General features: G+C 45.2%; 1 protein-coding gene across 1 annotated transcript in view; it reads right to left on the minus strand.

Moving 5' to 3' along the window:
- The window catches only part of PIWIL1 (piwi like RNA-mediated gene silencing 1), a 47,019-nt gene that overhangs the window by 3,456 nt on the left and 22,428 nt on the right, over nt 1–21,135 (minus strand). Inside the window, exons 9-17 of the mRNA XM_075534424.1 lie at nt 15,703–15,829; nt 15,369–15,486; nt 14,781–14,895; nt 13,634–13,821; nt 13,213–13,285; nt 10,606–10,806; nt 10,416–10,519; nt 8,843–8,913; nt 8,540–8,693 (exon numbers count right to left, since the gene is read on the minus strand). Coding sequence (XP_075390539.1) covers nt 8,540–8,693; nt 8,843–8,913; nt 10,416–10,519; nt 10,606–10,806; nt 13,213–13,285; nt 13,634–13,821; nt 14,781–14,895; nt 15,369–15,486; nt 15,703–15,829 — 1,151 coding nt within the window. The remainder of the gene's footprint in view (nt 1–8,539; nt 8,694–8,842; nt 8,914–10,415; nt 10,520–10,605; nt 10,807–13,212; nt 13,286–13,633; nt 13,822–14,780; nt 14,896–15,368; nt 15,487–15,702; nt 15,830–21,135) is intronic.

Genomic DNA, 21,135 nt, shown 5'->3' on the forward strand with positions numbered 1-21,135 from the left:
CCTTCGGGCCCTCACCTTCCTGCTGCCCATGGCCTGGATGGGGTCCAGGCAGGTCTGGGGACGGCAACTTGCTGTAAAGTGATGATGCCTTAGGAATTCATCAACACGGCACTTTGCAAAAGGGTGGAAAGGCCAGAGATCATTTCAACCCTGTAATGATTTATTCATGCTGAGAGCTGAAACACTGAGAAGTCACCTAGCATACAAAATTAGCAGAGGTAGTCAAAGAAAGACAAGTCGCAAACATGCTGACCTGACTTTCTGATTTGTTTTGATATCAAACTTCCCAAATCAGCTAATTTTTTTTTGGCATTTTACCTTCGCATACAACTTCAAGCATCATCGCTCGAATTGTCTCGTGCATCTTGTTGTCTTCATTGCCCGTCACTCTGCCTCCCAGACCCCTGGTGCCTCTATTGGAGGCTCTGTGGCTGTGCCACGCTGAGCAAGTCCACTGGCGCCATGTTTCTAACAGGAAGTGCTCCCTTTGTGCGTCTGGCCCATCGTGGTCATTTTCACAACAGTCGCCACTGCACACTCACCACCTCCACGGAGCACGCGCACCACTTTCTCCTGCACTCGGAACCAGACCACGAGCTGCTTGACAACGATACCTGCCTCACTGCAGTGGTGCAAACGCACCTGCCGTCTCTCCCAGGTCTGTGTCCTGCGGGCAGGTGTTACACATGGCGGTCCCATTGTCTTTCCTCCACCCCCGAGTGGAAGGTCCGTTCCCAGCTGACCCACATCTGGCTCTACAGCTCCCTGCTCTTGACCACTCACATCTGTCCACTGCCACACAGCCGCACCACCATGTGGCATCTGCCACACAACCATGGGCACAGGTGCACACAAGCTATCGGTGTAGTCCTGCTCTCTAGTGGGTATGCGCACTGGCCCACGAGGTAATAGGCAGGCCAATTCCCTGGGCTCATTAGCTCAGTACTGCCAATATGTGCCCAAATAACACAGGGAAATTCAGTTGACACAATTCACTCTGCCTCTCTGCTGGGAAGCAGACAAGGGGCCCAGAGCCCAGTCCGCCTGCCCAACAAGCAGTGCGTACCAGCTGCACCCGCCCCAGGACATCTGATCAACTTACACTACACCACTCTAACGGGTATTTCTTGGAAACAGACACTGCCAAACACTGTGAGTAATAAAAAAGACTAGGAGAAACATCCACTTGGATTTCTCTATTCCCTTCCCTCTCACAAGCTCCCAACAGACAGGACATGCAGCTCAGATGGAGGAGGACAAGTCATGGTTAAGCACACCCCAAACATGGTGGTATTGGGCTTCCAGCAAGATGGTGGCCTCAACAGACATGCTACACAGATTCTCAACAACCAAGACACGAGAAAAGAGAAGCAGAGGAAAAACCGGGAGCCCCGGGCACTGAAAGAAAGCAAGGTTAAATGCGGCAAAATCGACACACAGAAATAATGGCTGGAATCCACACAGAGAAGTCAAGCAAACCAGTACATTTTCTGTTGCCTGGCTTCGCGCTAGCAGCTCTGTCCATGGTACGGGCAGGGTCTAGTGCTCAACATTCTGGCTCACTACAGCCTTCTGGTGGGCACATGTGTAACTGGACTCTGCCAAGCTGTGCCCCTGGCTCCATATCCCCTGGGTGGTGAGCGTGGTGTGAAAGGGGTAGACTGCTGGACTGCAGTGCAGGAGGCCGTGGGGGGATGGAAGCACCTCCTGCAGCTCCCCATGGCTCCCTGGTGCGTGGAGGGAGCCGGTGACACACATCTTTGCACCCTTGAAGCAGCAGAGGCTGAAAACCCTCTCAGTCAGAGGAGGGGGTGAGTGCCCTCAAGTTGCCAGAGCCACCGGAGTTGTTTCTAGCCACTTGAGCAGGTGCAGTCAGGTCAGACTCCTTAAGGGCCTGCATCCCTGGTGACCACAGAGGTTAGCCACAAGGCGGGCCACAAAATCTTGCACAAATTCTGCAGCAAATCTCCACTCAGTGGTGCTGGCGGCTGTGAGTGCCCTGGGGCTGCCAGTCTGGCTTGGAATTTCCGCCTTCATAACCCATCAGTGACCAAGCACAGGGCTTAACAGGGATGGAATCACCCCGAACTTCCCGAACCCTTGGTGTCCAGGAAAATCTCCAGTTCTCCACACTCCCATGGATGCACTCCTATGGAATTTACTAGAGCGGGAACTTGGTAAGCCTATGGTTGTGATTGTTTGTGTGAATGTGTTATCTCATTTTGTTGTAGATTTGCCTATTGAAAAAAAAATATCTCAATGCACCTGATGGAAACTGTTACCACACAACCTAGCTACCCCCCACCCCCACCAGCCACACTTAAGTGGGCATGAGCCACCACACACTCCAGACTAATGCATCAACAAACAAATAAAAAGCAGTACCATGCCTTAGACACAAAAATTACAACTTCATACAAAGAAACAGGATAGAATGGAACAATTTAAAGAGCCAAAGACCTTCTTGTGAAGGTTAATACAGGAGAAAGACAAGGCTTTCTACTCATGCCATGATGTACAGTCTTGAAAACCCACCGGAGCAGTCCTACTCAGTCCTATAGGATTGCTTATGGAATCAACTTGATGGCAAGGGTGGAAGATAAGGCATTGGACCGACTGGAAAGGGATTCAGAAGAACGAGTCTTAGGAACTTTCAATGGATGAAGAAAAGGAGAAAAAAATGCAGAAAAAAACTTTGTAAAAAGTCAGGAGAACACTACAAGAGCAATCTAACAAAATTCATGAAAGGAAAAAATAAAGAAAAATCACACAAAATCAGCAAATACAAATCCTGGGGATGAATACTAACAATATTATAAACAAATAATAGTTTAAAAGAAAAACAGTGCAAGGCCTAATTAACAAGCTTGAAGACATCTCTCTCAAGACCAAATGACAAGAACAGTCCAAAACACCAAAAAAAAAAAATCAAAACACCAAAAAAACTGTAGAAAGTCTAAGAATTTTGTAGGACTCTATCAAGAAGAACAAATTTGAGAACAGAAACAAAATCAGAGAAAGTTCAAGAGTTTTCTGACCATAAGAGATGATAAAATAACCAGTCAAGACACTTAAAAAAAAAACCCAAACAGGATAGATCCCCAAAGAAAATCACAAGATCATAATCAAATTTTCCAAAATAAAAGACAAGAATCCTGAGGGCATCTTGGCAACATGAAAAGCCCCCTACAATGGGGAAGCAGTAAGACTAAGCTCTGATTTTTCAGCAAGAACGATGCAGACAAGGGGGCAATGGGAGAAGGCGGAAAAACTATACAGGGAAGAAGATGCCAACCAGGGATTTTCTATCCAGCAAATCTGTCCCTCAAATGTGAGAAATAGGGCACTTCCAGATATGGAGAAATTAAAGGAATTTGTTAAAAACCAACCAACCTTACAAAAAATATCACGGGAGTTCCGTGGTCTGAGAGTCGGCAGTAGCAGCAGAAAACCAAACATTATTGCTCAGAAGTCAACCCATTCCTAGTGCCTCTCCAAGCCAGACAGACTGACACAACCGAGAATAAGGAGCCAGAGAGACAGGCCTGCAATGAGGACCATGACAAAGTCAGTAGAGTAAACACTGTCCATTCAAGACACTTGAACAGAAAGGAAGTTAACAGGATTTCAAGAGGGAACAGACTACTTTTTAAATAAACATAGGAAGAAAATAACGACAAGGTATAACTTCAGTAAAATGGAAAAAAGTTATCAAAAAAAAAGAGAAATCACAAAGACCAAGTAAAAGGGTAAAGAAAAAAATAAGAAAACCCGTAAACAAAATGAACTCAGCACAAAAAATTACATGAAAGAATCAACAGCAGCAGCAAAAGCAACAACAAAAAGCAAAATGTAATAAATTCATACCTATTAACAATACTAAATGTAAATTGATTATATGCATCAGTCAAGAGACAAAGAGTGACAAAATGGATAAGATAACAGGAGCAATCAATGGTGTCTACGAGAGACACATCATAGACACAGACAAAAACAGGCTCAAAATCAAAGGATGCACAAAACTATCAAGCTAGTGGCAATTTTAAAAAGTGGGCCTGTGAGGGTGGAAGGTGGGGAGGGAGGGGAAAGAGGAATGATATCAAGGGCTCAAAAATGTTTTGGGTAGGATGGCAACATACATACAAGTGTGCGTAATACAACTGAAGTATGGAATGTAATGTTTTGTGCTGAGCCCCTAATAAAATGATTAATAAAAAAGGGGGAGTGGCAAATCAATCTACTCAAACAAACTTCAAGTTAAATTCCACCATGAGATAAAGAAAGGCATTGCATAATGACCAATGGAACAATTAAACAAAATATATTAATTACATTATTTGAAGAGAACTGAAGAATACAGCTTTCCTCCAGTTCCTAAATGCTTCCTCCCCGCCAACTATCATGATCCGAATTCTGCCTTGCAGGGCTGGATAGAGCAGAGGATGTACACTGGTGCAGGTGGGAGCTGGGGGCACAGGGAATCCAGGGTGGATGATCCCTTTAGGACCAGGGGTGTGAGGGGCAATACTGGGAGGGTAGAGGGTGAGTGGGTTGGAAAGAGGGAACCGATTACAAGGCTCTACATGTGACCTCCTCCCTGGGGGACAGACAACAGAAAAGGGGGTGAAAGGAGACGTCGGACAGGGCGAGATATGACAAAATAATAATTTATAAATTATCAAGGGCTCCTGAGGGAGGGGGAAAAAACAGAGGACCTGATGCCAAGGGCTTAAGTGGAGAGCAAATGCTTTGAAAATGATGAGCACAGTGAATGTACGGATGTGCTTTACACAATAGATGTATGTATATGTATGGATTGTGATAAGAGTTGTATGAGTCCCTAATAAAATGTTTAATTTTTTTTTTAATTTGAAGAGAACAATAAATAGGCAATACTACAATAACATAGGGGACTTCGACATACCACGCTCAAGGAAGGATAGAACAACTGTAAAGAAACTCAACAAAGACACAAGACAAACTCAGCAGTGCAATTAATCGACTTCTTAGAGATATGCACAACACACTACCCAGCAATTGCACACAATATATTCTCTGCTAGCACACACAGACCATTCTCCAGAATAGACCTTATGTTAGGCCCCAAAGCAAGCCTTGACAAATTTAAATATACTGAGATATTATGAACCATCTTTTCAGATTACCAAGCTATGAAATTAGAAATCAAATGGGAAGATCAAAGGGAAATAATAAAGTACATGGAAACTGAACAAGACCCTGCTTAAAAACTACCAGGTGATTAAATAACTATGGAATTAAATAAAAAAATTCCTTCAAACAAGTAAAAATGAAAATACAACACACCCAAACCTTTAGACACAGCTAAAGTAGTAACTAACAAGGCAATTTAAGTAATAAAGCCATGTATCATAAAAAGAAAGTCAACAGTTTAATTCAACTAGAGTGGCAGAACCAACCTTCATCCCCCAGAAGAAAAGAAATAATAAAGATGAGAGCAGAAATATTCTATCGGAAAACAATAGAAATCAACCAGCTAAACTGGTTTTTCGAAAGGATTAACAAAACAAACTACTCACAAATGTAACAAAAGGTGCAAATATCACCAATAAATGAAATGGGTGACATTACACACAACAGAACTGGAATTAAAAATATAATACACTGCTATATGTAGGTCTGTACCCCACCTAATTTGAAAACCCAAAAGAAATAGATTTCTTGAAACAGGTATCTACCTAAGTTAACAGACTGATGTAGAAAACCTGAACAGACCCATAACAAGAGAAATTGACATGGTTATTAAAAAAATCCCAAAAGACAACAAAAAGCCCAGGACCAGATAGCTTTACCAGGGAATTCTACCAAGCTTTCAGAGAAGAGCTCACACCAATTCAACTCAAATTATCCTAAAATATAGAAAAATATAGCACCACATGCAATAGTTATGAAGCAAGCATAACTGACACCAAAACGTAGCAAAAACACCATCAGAAAAGACCAATATCCCCTACAAATATAGATGCAAAACTTCTCAACAAATCTTAGTGAACAGAGTCCTGCGAAGTACCCACCCCTTACCCCCAAACATAATAAACCAAGACCAAGTAGAATTCATCCTAGATATGTAAAGGATAGTTCAATATTAGAAAAGCAATGTAATCCATAAATAAAAGAAAAAATAATCATGTCTTTTATATGTAAAGGAAAGACACTCAGGATCAGCAAAGCTCTACTAAAGGAAAAGAGTGGACAGCCTCTCATTTCCAGACCTCAAAGCCTTTGACAACAGCCGCCATAGTCCTGTATTCAGGTCCTGACACAACCAGAAATAAGTCACTCAGAAATAAGTCCACCCACCCGAGACTGTTCATTTTTGACAAAGAGCCAAAAGCACACTGGAAGGGGACGAGATCGTCTCCTCACCCAATGGTGCTGACAAAACTGGATTTCCATTTGCAGAAGAATGAAGCAGGGCCCATACTTCATCCCATATTTTAAAAAAAAAAAGAGCCCAAGATTGACTGAAGACCTAAATGTCAACCCTAGAACTATAAAGACCACCAATGAAAAAATAAAGACAAGTACACATCAACACACGAGCAAACAGTACAGAGTGTGGGGGCGCGTGCACATGCACGCCAAAACAGATGGCTGCGACCGCCTACACATAAGACACTTATGTGCATCCACAGACTGAGAAATTCTGGCAATGACATAGTAGAGAAGGTACTATGCTCTAAAACCTACAGAAAACTTAACAATATGAGCAATCCAAAAAATGGGCAGACGGACATGGACAATTCACCAAAGATGACATCCAAGCAGTCCACAAACCGATTAAGAAATGATGACAGTCACCAGCCATCTGAAAGATGCAAATCCAAACAATGATGAGGCACCAGCTCATCCTAGCAGTGACAGCACACGCTTAAAATCAGAAAACGACACATGCTGGATGGAGAGGGTGCCCACAGACTGGCCCACCACACACTACCGGTGAACTGTGAACCCGAGCCGTTGCGGCCAGTGAGATGGCACTTCCTCAAACCACTGGGGATACAAGCACGACAGGACCCACCAATCCCTCTGTCACATGCCTCAAACAAGTAAGAAACACAGCATCAACAGACAAGTGCACATGCGTGCTAATCCCAGCATGCTTCACGATTGCAAGAAGATGGAAACACCTACATGGCTACCTGTGGGAGAATGGATAAGTAAACTCCGGTCCATATCCACAGTGAACTATTAGGCAATATCATATAATTTTAACAACCATGACGCACTTCATGACATGGATGGATTTGGAGTGCTAAGTGAAGTCAATCAATCACAAAAGGACAAATATTGTATGACATCACTGTTAGAGTAAAAGTTAAAGCCTTTTATACCAAAAGGAATGGACTTTGATAGCTACCAGGGATGGCAGGGAGAAAGAGGGAAGGCGAAGCAATAGGTTAGAGCAGACAGGTATTAGAGTTGGTGACAGACAAGAGACTGTCCAAAGAGGAAGTAAGTGTGGTGGGGGAAGCAGGGGAAAAAGGGCAAGCCGTAGGGAGGTTTGATAACTTGTTGAAACCAAAATGATTATCTCATCTGTAAGCCTCATCAAATTTACAAAACAAAATTAAAAACGAAAACAATGGAATCAGTATCATTCTCACAGGGAGAAAATATAAGAATGTACACAATATTCCAAGGTATTATTTAATATGATTATATATTAGCCTTTTCACTTAAAGATGAAAACAACTCTGGCCTCATATCTTACATTTTAATAGACTTCTTCTACAGCTGACACTAATTTGAGGAGCCTTTTAGAATGTGGCCAATGATGATCTATGTTGGAAGTATCTTACAGTTGGTTGGCCAAGCTAAAACATACGAGAGGAAAGCCAGGTCCAGATACAGGGAGTTCCTATTCCTGATGACCATCTATCTACAGCACCATCAAATGATGGCTAGAATGGGCTGGCAAGATTCAATAGCTGTCCATATGCACACGCACACCAGTCCCTGGATCTTCTAGGCACCCTGAGAAACCAAGTTATCCACCCCTGTGACTGTGTGTCCGGAACCCTGCTCTCCCCAGGCTTGCCCTCTACTGAAACAGGAGCTGAGGCAGCCTCACAGACAGCAACGCTGAGACGGCGGCGTGCAGTGATGCCTCGGGGCAGCGGAGGGCAGCAACCAAGCATCCCTGGTGCTCAACGGAGCTGAGCCTGAGGAAGAGCGTGGCCATCCCAGTAGTCTCATTAGGACTCTTCAAGAACCAGGGCTGGGGGATGCCGCAGACCAGAAGGCACACAGACCCAGTGCTAAAGGTGCCTTAGTGTCGTAGCCTTTGCCTTTTACCCTTTTTGAAACATCCAAGGGCACGCCACCCCCCAACACACACACACACACACACACACACACACACATCAATCACTTCAACCACACTACACCAAAATTTTGGTTAGGGTCTTACTCATCTTGCCACCTGGTGACACTCGTGTCGAAGTAAAGAGGTGCGTCTTTACGAAAAGGGGGTGTGTCTTACAATCGGCATGCTTACTTGTAACCTCTACCGACAGACTTTAGGCAGTCCAGAAACTGTGGTACTTCATAGTTAACCAGCGTTTTCAGCTGCCCATCTCCAACTCCGTCCCGGTAGACAATAATCCGACTAGGCATGTATTCGTTACAGCTATTCCACGCCCTCAGAGCAGCTGAAAAGAAAGCCAGGATCGTTGGGAAGGAATTAGCAGAAATTGGTGTGTCTTTCTCCCACACTCCATTTTTCAATCCCATAGCTCTTAGGATTGCTTCCTGGGCCCCCAGTCCCCAGACCAGCATGCTGAACATTCAGAAGACTGACCTTGCAGGCAGACCTTCAGCCCATCTACCAGCTCTTGTCCTCTGTCTTGAAATACACACCGAGAGAACCAGCTGTGCAGAGAAAAGCTTGACTCAGGTGAGGAGACAATGATCTACAGCATCTCCCCAAATTAGTCGATCAAAGTTTGTTCTTAGTAATTTGTCATCTTTTAACTTTATCGTCAAAAGATTTAAGCAACGCTGAACGAACAGAAGTATGCAGATAGCGTAAGTCTGTCATGGACATCAGGGGCTAAATTTTCTTTAATTACAAATCCAGCCTTAAATTCCCTCAGCTGGTGGGCAGCCTAGGCAGACAGCAGCAGCAGCAGCAGCTCACCCTCCTTGGTTGGCCTTCGAGAGAGATACAATGCAGGCTCCACTTTTCTCAAAGAGGAAACCTGGAAACAGCCAATGCAATAATCTACCTTTACCTTCTCAATCCTCCCTGTGCACTGACAACTCATTGTACAACGCTGGTTGATGTAGCTTTTCAAAATAACATCTTAACATTATACTTCAATATGGCCATAAAATTATTCAATGCAAATGTTCTGGGAGATGAACTTATAAGATGCACAAATGACAATAAAAGTAATCAGAAAATTAGTTGTACTACTGCAGAACACGAAGGTCGTGTGAAAACTTAGAAAGGCAGGGCAGCTAATACTTGGCCTTTCTTTGTTTTCTGGGCTACATGTAATCTGGGAATACCGGCTGCATAAAACATCTAGCACGGATCCTTCCTGTAGCTCACAAGCAGACTCGAGAGCTCTCAGTGCCTGGGTTTATGTCTTTGTTGATCCATGTCCAATGGTTCTGCTTCTTCTTTTACACTTACAGAATCATGGCACCAGTGTGCGGGGTCAAAAATTATGGTCGCTTGGCTCCTTTGGGTGTGGCTCCTCTGAACGGACATTTGTGAAATACACACCAGAAATGTGGAGATTTTTTAAAAAAAAAGGGAGGGGGGAATCTATAAGAAATGATTAATTTTGGTTGAAATGTTTCCATATGCTAAGTTAATAAGATTGCTAGATTAATTTAAAATAGCTTTTTAACATTTCTCGCCATGCTTTTCAGAGCCTTATAGCTGACACTCTTCAATACTCTGTGGCTGCAGAGAGCGCTGACAGCACAATGGACTGCCAGAACCAACAGGTCTGCTCGGAAGAAGGCGAGAACATTAGGACCGTGCTTCGTGTACTTTGGACAAGTTGTCAGTGGAGACCAGTCCCTGGAGAAGGACGTCATGGTCGGCAGAGGGGCAACAAAAGGAGGAATGCTGTACACAAGCTAGATGAACACGGTGGCTGCAACCCTGGGCACAAAAGCTACAATGGTGAGGATGGGGCATGACCAGGCAGTGCTTCCTTCTGCTGTACACAGGGTCACTACGAGTTGGGACTGACCGGACGGCACCTGACAGCGACCTGGTTCACATTTGACTTCTGCTGGCAGGTGGTGACATGTGTCTGTTGCAGTCTACTCTCTCACCTTCTACCCTCGAGCTGCATGGCTGGCTGCCTCTCCTCCTGAGCCTGGTCAAGCTATTGCTACCAAATCTCACTCACCGGGTCATCCCTTCGTTGATGCTGGCAACAAATCCTGCAATGGACCTCCGGCCAGCAGTGGTGTCATGGTAACAGTCGATACCGACGATCATCGCAAGCTTCAGCTTAAAACAGAAACATGGTCGTGTTGAAAACTACTCAGCCCTGCAAACAATGAGGATGTCAGGGGACAGGTCTCCCTCAGACTTACTGGCATATCCACCCTCCAGAGCTCTCCTCCCATCTTGCAGTTCATCTGGAGTGCGATCTTCGTGGCAATGGCCATGACAGTCTGCTGCTTCCCCAGGGTTCGGGCCACCACGCACTGGCTGGGGGTGGGGCAGTCTGTGCACAAGTACTTCTTGATAGCATCGTACTTGTCCTTCCGATTGCTTGACAGCAGGCATACCACCTGGACAGAGACAGTCAGGACGCACACTCAATCCAGGTCAGTGGCTACAGGTATCCAAGGCACAGAGTGAGTCCGCATGACACGGTCATGTCTTAGATCATGCTAACTGTAGTCAGCTTAATAACATGAAGAGAGAAAGATGCTGTTGTTCAATTAATTCAAAACGAGACATCACTAACTCCTGAGAGACCAGTCACACAGTCAGTGTGAGCAGTCTGGAGGAGTCACAGGCGTCTCATGGAAGGTGAGCCACCACCTGGGAGAGCCTGGCTTCTCTGACACCCTGTAAGGATCCAGCTTAAGATTGTCACATGAAGACTGTTGCCAGGACACTTAATGCAATCAAGGAGGGAGAGGGGGTCACAAATGGGCTGCAGGTCTGAAAGTGCTCATCCAACCCAGGGCTGCAGAGGGCGACGGCAAGCTCACTCATCACACTACCTTACGAGTCACCATCCCAGTTTCCCCAAACTTCTAGTGGGTTAAACACAACAACTGTGTGTGATGAGCTCTGAATCATTTAAACTGTCTGAGTCAGACTGAGCCGCGACTGTGGCTTCCTTCCCCTCTGCCTCTGCTCACCTCCTGGAGTGCAGGACCCCAGGCCCCACGCCCTCAGCAAGCACTACTGTACTACATCACTTGGCGCAGGGCAGAACCCCGTCAGAAAAGGAACTCAAACCTTTTCTACTCACTGAGAGACAGAGAGATGTGGCAAGCAGAATCTCGACAAAGACAGAAAACCTTGGAATGTGAGGTCCCCAGTGAGTTCAGGCTCTCACAGGTTTCACTGTATATGAAGGGACTTCACAAATTTCATAGAAAAAAATAAATGAAAAGATAATGGCACTTTCCCACAAACTTTTAGATGTCCTCCTGTATATAAAAGCCAAACTCACTGCCATCAAGTTGATGCTGACTCATAGCAACCTTATAGGATGGAGTAGAACTAGCCATGTGGGTTTCTGAAACCCTTTTACAGGATCAGAAAGTCACCTCTTTTCCCCTGGGAGAGGCTGGTGGTGAACTGCTGACCTTGTGTTTAGCAGCCCAACTTTAAGCACTCCACCACCAGGGGTGCTTCCCCCTAGTATCGGAGGGTAGAAAGCATAGAAACCTTTAAAGAGGCATATCCACACAGGAAGCTTTTGTTTCTTGACGTAGCCTCCATCAAGGACTAGCCCCTCTGGCTGTGGTGTTTCTCTGTGTCTGTGTCTGTCTCTCTCTCCCTCTCCCAGAGGGATTCTGTGCTGACTGGTACACTGTCAGTTGCAGTTTGGGTGTATTCCAAAGACTACAGTCATGTTCTTTCAGTTTGGGAAATGAAGACAAGTCTGAAGGGGCATCGAGTACAGCTATGGGATGGGTGGGGTCAGGCTTCCCAGTGAAATTCTCCTGTCAGCCCTTGCTGCCCCCCCTTTAAAAAATGAGCATTGTCCTAGTGGAAAGAATTCCTCTGTGCAATTTTCCTTGTCTTTTTCTCACCGACGTTATCCTTTTTTTTAAAGACGTCTTCCTAAATCTCCATGATTCTCTCAGACTTCAAGAGAATCTATCAAGATGACCCCTGTGGGATCCTCCCAGTCACTTTCCTTTTGAGCTGACTTTCCTGTCTTGTATACATGCTTTGAGGTCTTCCCACCCTTCCTACATGTGCCTGATGCATCCCAAACCCGTGTGTGGGGCAGCATTCCCATAACCTTGCACGGGCAGATGCCATCCCGCAGGAATACGTACACTTGAGTTTGGTTAAAAATGTGATGTTCTCCCTGATGTCAAAGAGCCAGCTACAAAAGCATCCTTTCCACCTGAAGGCACTACTCAGACCAGACACGCAGCCCTGGGGCACCGCTGGGGAGGCACTAGACCGCAGACTGCAAGGTTGTTACAGCCGCCGCAAACTCCCCCCCACCCCAGAGGGTCACTCTGAGTCAGAGTCCACTTGATGGAAGTGAGTTTTTCCTCTTACTTGCGGCTAAGCACGCCTTGAGCTGCTTACCTCAAGGTCAGCCATTCACACCCACCAGCTACTGTGTGTGAGAAAGTTAAGGCTTTTTGCTCCTATAAGGATTTACAGCTTCAGAAACCCACTGGGCAGGTTTACCCTGCCTCACAGAATCAGCTCGCTGACACTGAGTTTGGTTAGTTTGTATAAATGCGAGCTGGGAGGTTGTGACTAGTTTAAGAAACTATAAAACCTTGGGGAAAATGACCTCCGTGTGAAGATTTAGAAATACCCCTTTGAAACTACTCCTTCACTGAAAACTGCCTGGGCATTATGCAATTATGACCACAAAGAGGACCCAGGACCCGATGGGGTTTCATTCTGTTATCTACACACAGTGTGACCTCAAGAAGGAGCCACCTGGAGGGCAGCTGACAAGGAAAAATCAGTTAGCTACTTACTATCTGCGTATCTGAGGTAACCTTTTGCTGTAAGACTCGTAAATAGGCTTCTGTTCTGTCATCCACCTCAATCCTACAATGGAAATATATAATCCAACATTCAAGGAAAGTGATCAACATGGGAAATGCATAAACAATTCTGTATTGATTACTGCCCACGAAGCATTTCTGTCTCAAACACTGCATGCTTCTAATGCCTACCCCACTCACAATGGTTTCATCTTAGGCACATACTTCCTGTAGACAGTCTTACCTGCTTTCTCCCAGCCACTCCAAGTAAAAGGCATTTCTGTGCCATGGCATTACAGGGAGCCATGTCAGCACTCTTTCTTGCTACTGCTTCTTTCAATGGTCTTACCACTTTGGAGTCCCCTAACCTTTCAGTGGCTCTGCAGGGCAGAAAAGGCCTTGAGAAACTCACATGACTGCTTTTTTCATCTGTATGCCCATGGCTGGAGTGACTTTAAACAGGTTTTGGATCAGTGAATTTGCAGCCTCATAGTTTCTCCGAGTGTAGATCAGCAGCCAGTTGTCCAGGGGCTTGACACTGATGAGTGGTGCCCCTCGCGTTTCCTTTGACCAGTCTGCATACTGTGGGTTGTAATCAAACTAGAAGAAAGGTCAGATGAGCTGAAAAGGCCAACTATCTTCAACTGCTCACCATGTATTCCCTGACCATCAGAGCAGAGCATCAGTCTTACGGCTAAATGCCCTCATGTCCACTTCCCTTACACAGGGTCACCGTCACAGCTCCCTGCTGTGATCATCCTCTGCCCTCCCCACTCAGTGGCATTCTCCTCGGCCTCTAGAGCTTACGAGGGTAGGTTGCTTCTTCCTCAAGATAGAGAAAATGAAGGCTTGTAAAATCAAGTGACCTGACCGAGGTATCAAGACATCGAGAGGGGGCTACAGGGAATTCCTCCAGCAAGGCAGCAAAGGGCCGTGGGCTCAGGGTCCGGAAGCCTGGGGGTGGCTCTCACAGAGGAACAAAGTAATCAAAATACACAGACCCCATCAAGATCCTACATCACACGATGTGACATGCAGAAGCAGGAAAGGCACTATCTTCTGTAAATAAACTGGTCTCTGGCATTTGCAGACTATTACGTAACCATGACTTTTCTTATACTAGCTTTTCCTTTTCTGAAGAGAAAACAGAAACGCCTGGACAGTGTACTGAGTATATGTCCCTTTCAAACAAACGATCCAGGCAGAAGGGAAGCCAAAATGAAGTTGATATTTTTTTTCATGTTAATGGCAAGCCAATTACCAACCCCATCAGATGGCTCAATTTAAATACGTAAGGTTATTACAAAATAATTAAGCCAGCTTTTAGCTAAGTCTTGCACATGACTTAGAAGGACTCAGCCACAAGTGACCCTCTACAGTGCCTTCTCTCGGAGTCGAAGTCGGCTCATTTCTGAAAACCTGGGATGGTGAGCCTTTGCTGGTGGAGGGTGGGGATGGCAGTGAGACAAGGAAGGGGTATATAAAGACTCTGACCATGGATAGTGAGCAGTAACTCCTACCCCTTTTACTGTGACTCTGAGAGTACTGAGTGGCCTTACTGTTTTTCCACCTTGGTGAATCTTTTCTGTTTGCAGAATTCTTCCTGAGAAGGACAGCAGGTTAGAGTCAAAGCTCAAACCCCAGTCTCGCAGTTCCCTCTGCACGTTGTCGTCTCTGTGGGTGAAACAGATGCAAGCACCCCTCACCCCGCTGGAAGGGAGCACCCACCCCAGTGCACACATGCTGCAAGTGCCTTCCTCTGGAGACTGAAACCCCAGCGAGAACGCTGAGACCTGCTCAAGTAGTCCATGCCTCTGTCGCCACCTCCATGCTACTCTCCTTTGTGCTGTCTATTTTACTGCTCTGATGGCCAGCCTCCCACCTCACGCCCTCCAGGTAAGCCCCCTGATATAACTAGGTTTCTCCTCCATTCATTACCTCCTGCTAGTGGAGAACCGGAAGGCCATGGACTACCAGAAGCTTGATATTATTATTATTACTCCAGAGAAACTGTAGCCTCACTGAACAACACAAAACACAAACCTACCCAAACACTTCCCTATCCCTCCTGCTGGAAAGAACCACTACCGAAACCCACAGACAGTACTGCACAGACACTGGAAGTGCCACCTCAGGGAAGGACGTACTTATGGATGTAGTCAATGAGCCGGCCAACTTCCCGCTGCCTCTGCTCAGGAGTCAGTCGTGTATGAACAGCAAGGTCCTTCATCACGTTGAAGTCATTCCGCATCTTATCAGTCAGACCTTCATACAAAAAAAATAAAGCAGTAGGTGCATATTCAAGGAACAAAAGTCAAGTTTAGTAACCCCTGAGGTGTGGGTGGTAATGAGTGGAACCATTTCCCAGGAGAAAAGTCTGTTAGAAGGTGTGTTTGGGGGTGGCTGGGGAGGGGGAGTAAAGACCTCTTTCAGGGTTATGGGCCAAGTGTGCAGTCCTCCCAGCACATAGCCCCACCGTACCTGTCAGGTAGCAGAGCTCAGGAATGAGCATGGCAGGCCCTGGCAGTGAGCCCCCTGGGCCCCTCCTCCTCTTGGGCTGACTAACCAACACTGGTTGTTTCAAGTCGGTGATTTCTTGGTTATATTGCTATTCAAGGGGAGAAAAGTGAGATCGTTCATAGCTACAGGTTTCCCTCTTAATTAAGAACTGATACCACAGCGAGGCTGGTATAACTTTCTCATTAAAAACCCACTTTTTAATCCCCCAAGACAGACTGTGATTTCTATGCTCTAGTGAGTGTACCTCAGCAATTTATTGTTAATTATGCTTGTGCTTCTTTTGCTGTCTGGAATTAGAAGGAGACCCCTAATGCCTCATTCCTGTAAGGCCACTTGAAACACACAGCCATTCATACTGCACAGAATAGTTAGAAAGCACACATCCACAGCAACTAGGAACCCAGGAGATGTGCACTCACATTTCAAAAATAGGTAAGGCCAAGGAGGGTAAGGGAACAGGGTGGAATCAGTGGAAGTCAGCAGTTTCCTTCATAACAGACTAGATGGAAGAATCAGAAACATGAGGCAAGCCCAAGAGCTACGAGGAAGAGCATCAAGAGGAATAACTTACCTGTAACTGGAATGCCTATGAAGAAGAGACAAAAAATAAAGAGTTGAGGACATTTCAAAACATTTTCTAGCAGAAATCACCCCAAATATCATGAAATGAGAAGATATCTACCCAAGAGGTTCAATGAACCCCAAGCAGGACAGAGCCCAATGACAAATTTAGAAATTAACTTAATCAGGAATGTAAAAAACCTACATAAAAGAAACTACAAAGCACTACAAGAAAATAAGACACTTAACAAAAGAGACCTAAAATCCAGTTCCAACACCATTATTTAAAGAGATGGAAAAACTAACCATTAACTTTATATGGAAAGGAAAGAGACCCAGATAAGCAAATCACTATTAAAGAACCATGAAGTCAAAGATAAAGAACAACCTTATCATCTCAAAACTGACTACACAGCTGCAATAGTCAAAATCACCTGGTACTGGCACAATGACAGGTACCCAGGCTACTGGAACAGAACAGCGGAACCAGAGGAAATTCTTCCACCTACGGGCAGCGTTGATCTTCAACAAGCAGCCAAAACTCATTAAATGTTACACAGAGATACACTAGTTAACAAACAGCGACAGAATAACTGGAAGATATGAAACAGAACCCTTATCTCGCATCACATTAAAAAACTAACTTGAGATGGATCAGTAACATAAATGTAAAACCTAAGGCTATCAAGACTAAATGAAAAAACAGAGACTAATTTGGGGGCTCTGATACATGGCATATAAACACACGAGCAGATCAAACATAGGAAGTGAAAAAAAAAGAAAACTAGCTGATTATTACCTCCTAAAAATTAGACACTTATGTGCATCAAAGTTTCTCACCAGGAGACTAAAAGGCACCTGCAGTTTGGCGGGAGTTGGGGGGGAGGGGAGAAGAGTTTCTATAACGACCTATCAGTTAAGGATGAATTTCTGAAATCTATAGAAAACTTCAACACCTTAGTAAGTACAAATATCCTATTAAATAATGGGCAGAGGCATGAACAGATACTTCGCCAAAAATGGCGTCCGGGAGGCCAATAAGCACACACAGAGAGCCCAGAGATGAGTTGTTACATGGACAGGTACAGTATATGCACATTCGTGTTCATGGCAGCAGCATCATTCACAACAGCAAGATGACTCCAACCATCTAAGTGTCCACCAACAATGAATGGATCAACTCTGGTACATATATACAACACATCAAAACATGGGCAAGTCTGGAGGACCTTCTGCCAGGAAGAACGTGTCAATCACAAGAGGGCAAATATGTTAGGAACACTATTATAAAAGGCCAAGAAAATCTGTTCATATAGAAACCATGTTCTGATGGCTACCAACCTATCTAGATCGATGTTGTAAACAGGTGACATCAACCACACTGCTATATTAATAATTAAAGTATGTTAAACAGCTGGACTGAGAGTAGGCTAGTGCCTGGAAACCCCTTGATTAGGAACAAAGAAATTCCAAACATTTCATAGTTCAAAATAGGGTGCTGGCTCAAGGGAGGGGTCTTTCTAGCCATTACATTCTTACTAGGTTGACAGAGTAATGGGGTTGGAACAACACAGCTACAGGTGCTAATTCAAAGTCTTACAAGATAGCATACATTTCTTGTTAACTGAGAGCTGGGAGAGGGAAGAGGAGCAGGGGGACTAACTGCTACCAACAGGTAGTCAGTTTGAAACAAGATGGTGTTCCTCATGTTAAGCTAGGTCACTACATTCCCCACTTCTTTAGTAAATGTGCTGCTGACGCGAGCACATCCCCCATTTCTTTAGAGGGAGTCAAACCATTGGCTTAGGCACCTATTGGGCTACAAAGCTGTACTGTGCTTGAAGCACCATGAGGCAGACTGCTTGGATATGTTTTCTGGGTAAAGTATACAAGACAATGTATGAGACACAGACCTATAAGCAGTACTAACAGTAGTACAGCGAATGGGGCGGCAGTGCCGGTTAATCGGGAGGTTTAGTAAGGCTTCTAATTGAATGGTCTATTTTACCAGGATTCCTGTGACTCCCTTTCTCTTTTGCACTGGTCTAATCTCTCTCTTACTTTCTGCAAAGAGTATTACTGAGGGAACCAGTGGAGGGGTCTGAGGGGCCAGCTCCATTCCAAACTACGTGGACACCTGCCCCTCCCACCAGAAGAATTTATTTCAGAGGACGGCACTGAAAATGCAGTTCAATGAGAGGGACATGTCTGATCAGAACACAAGGGAGCAAATGAAGGTGGGGAAAGAGAGAGTGGAGCACATCTTGGCCCACCAAGCCTTGCTGATGATATTCCCGCTCAGAGCAGCCAATCCACAGAGAAGACCATATGGCCGGCCCCACTATGAGATACTATAGCCCTCAATGACCCATAGCCTTACAGGGGAAACACTGGAGACACAGTGTGGGAATTGCGCTCGATCTGATTCCACCACACCGAGGCAAAACACTAAGGACATGGAACAGAACAGCAAGAGGAAGAGAGCAAGAAAGTCCCCAGGTAATACCAAAAATAGTCTCGGGGCCAGGTCTTGACACCCTATCTGACTCGACCAGAAAACACTCCTAACGGCTAACAAACAGTCCTTGAGCTAACTACAAGTTTTTCTTCTTTGTTGTTGTTTTGTCACTGGCTTTTTGTTATTGTTGTTTTGTTTACTTTTGTTGCTTGGTTTTGCTCTGTCTTGTTTCTGTGCATGTTATTATCTCCGCAGGTCTGTCTAAATAAGATTGGCTGGATGAACAATCTGGAGGAGAAAACAATGGGACTGACAGTTCCGGGGAGATATGGGAAAGAGGGAGGTGGAGGGAAAGGAAGTGGTGTTAACAAACCCAGGCACAAGGGAGAAATAAGTGATCCAAATTGGTGGTGAGGAGGGTGTAGGAGGCCTGGTAAGGCATGATCAAGGGTGACGTAACTGAGAGGAATTACTGACACCCAAATGAAGGCTGAGCATGAGAGTGGGACAAGAGGAAAGTCAAAGGAAATAAGAGGAACAAGCTAGGAGGTAAAGGTCATTTTTAGAGGTCTAAATAAAGGCATGTACTTATGCGAATACATTTATATGGGGATGGGGAAATAGATCTATGTGCATATATTTATAGGTTTAGTATTAAGGTAGCAGATGGACATTGGGCCTGCACTTAATTACTCCCTCAATGCAAGAATACTTTGTTCTATTAAACTGGCATTCCATGATACTCATCTTCCCAACATGATCACTGAAAACAAAGCAGGTGCATAAGCAAATGTGATGAAGAAAGTTTATGGAGCCCGGCTATCAAAAGATACAGTGTCTGGGGTCTTAAAGGCTTGAAGGTAAACAAGCGGCCATCTAGCTCAGAAGCAACAAAGCACACATAGAAGAAGCATACCAGCTTATGTGATCTTGAGGTGTCAAAGGGATCGGGTATCAGGCTTCATCAGAACAAAAAATCATTATCATTGTGAATGAGAGGGGGAGTGCGGAGTGGAGTGGAGACCCAAAGCCCATCTGTAGGCAACTAGACATCCCCTTACAGAAGGGTCTCCGGGAAGAGATGAGCCAGTCAGGGTGCAGTGTAGCAATGAAGAAACATAAGCATACAACTTTCCTCGAGTTTTTAAATGCTTCCCCCTCACTCCCAACTATCATGATCCCAATTCTACCTTACAAATCTGTCTAGACCAGAGGATGTACACTGGTACAGATAGGAACTGGAAACACAGGGAATCCAGGACAGATGAGCCCCCGCAGGACCCATGGTGAGAGTGTCAATACCAGGTGGGTGAAGGGAATACTTTGTAAATGATCAAGGGGTCATGAGGGAGGGGGAAAATGAGCTGATACAAAGGACTCAAATAAAAAGCAAATGTTTTGAGAATGATGATGCCAACAAATGTACAAATGTGCTTGACACAATGGATGGATGTATGGATTCTGATAAGAGTTGTATGGGCCCCCAATAAAATGATTAAAACAAAAAATAAAAAAGAGCAGGGACTGAACTGAACCAGAGCTGCCAAACTGCAGAGCAGGGAGTCGTTGGTCTTCGAACACTCTCTGCTCTCCACAGGTGAGAGAAGGGGGGCCATTGCTTTCCGAGGAGCAGAGTAAGGACAGGGGCCACCATAGACAAGACTTGGGCAAGGCAGGTGGCCTTTGGAAAACCTCTGAGAAGCTGGAGTAAACAGGAGGGGCTAGGGAACACCACAGATAATCCCCCATTCCACAGAGGGATTGCAGGGTGCAGGCGGAACCATGAGTGTCGCAGAGAACACCCTGAGACACAAAGGAATCGCTAAGGGCTAAGAGCGCTTTGCAGTGGCCGAAAGCCCTTGCAGAGCACGTCAGAGACACTGCACAGCCAAAAAGACTGTGACCCCAAAGACATGAAACAAGCTAACAGACCTTTTGGAGAGGAGTCCACTCCTCACAGGCAGTAATTATTCGCCCAAGAACTAAACAGAGAATAATGGACAACAGATTACAAGGCGAAGGAGGAAACAGGCCCTCCAAAGAGTGGTCATCGGAGCTGATTCTTAACCCTCTCAGTCATAACTCAGACAAATGGAGGACGTTCCACCAAAGTGAAACCACCGGGTGCTGGGCTCGCCTGACCACAGGTTAGAGCCTTCATCAGACATGGACTGTAACAGGTTACAAACACACACTGACACAACTTTCCAGAATTTAAACCGTTAATTCCCTTCCGAAGAAGAGAACATATAAAGTTTCCAGAAACCAGACCAAGACAAGGTTTACTCCATACTAAGGGTGGGCACTTGTCAAACCGACAGCTTCCAGAAACCAGACCAGAGCAAGGTTTACTCCATGACTGGGTGTGGACACTT

This window comes from Tenrec ecaudatus, chromosome 16, assembly GCF_050624435.1.
Source record: "Tenrec ecaudatus isolate mTenEca1 chromosome 16, mTenEca1.hap1, whole genome shotgun sequence".
NCBI lineage: Eukaryota > Metazoa > Chordata > Mammalia > Afrosoricida > Tenrecidae > Tenrec > Tenrec ecaudatus.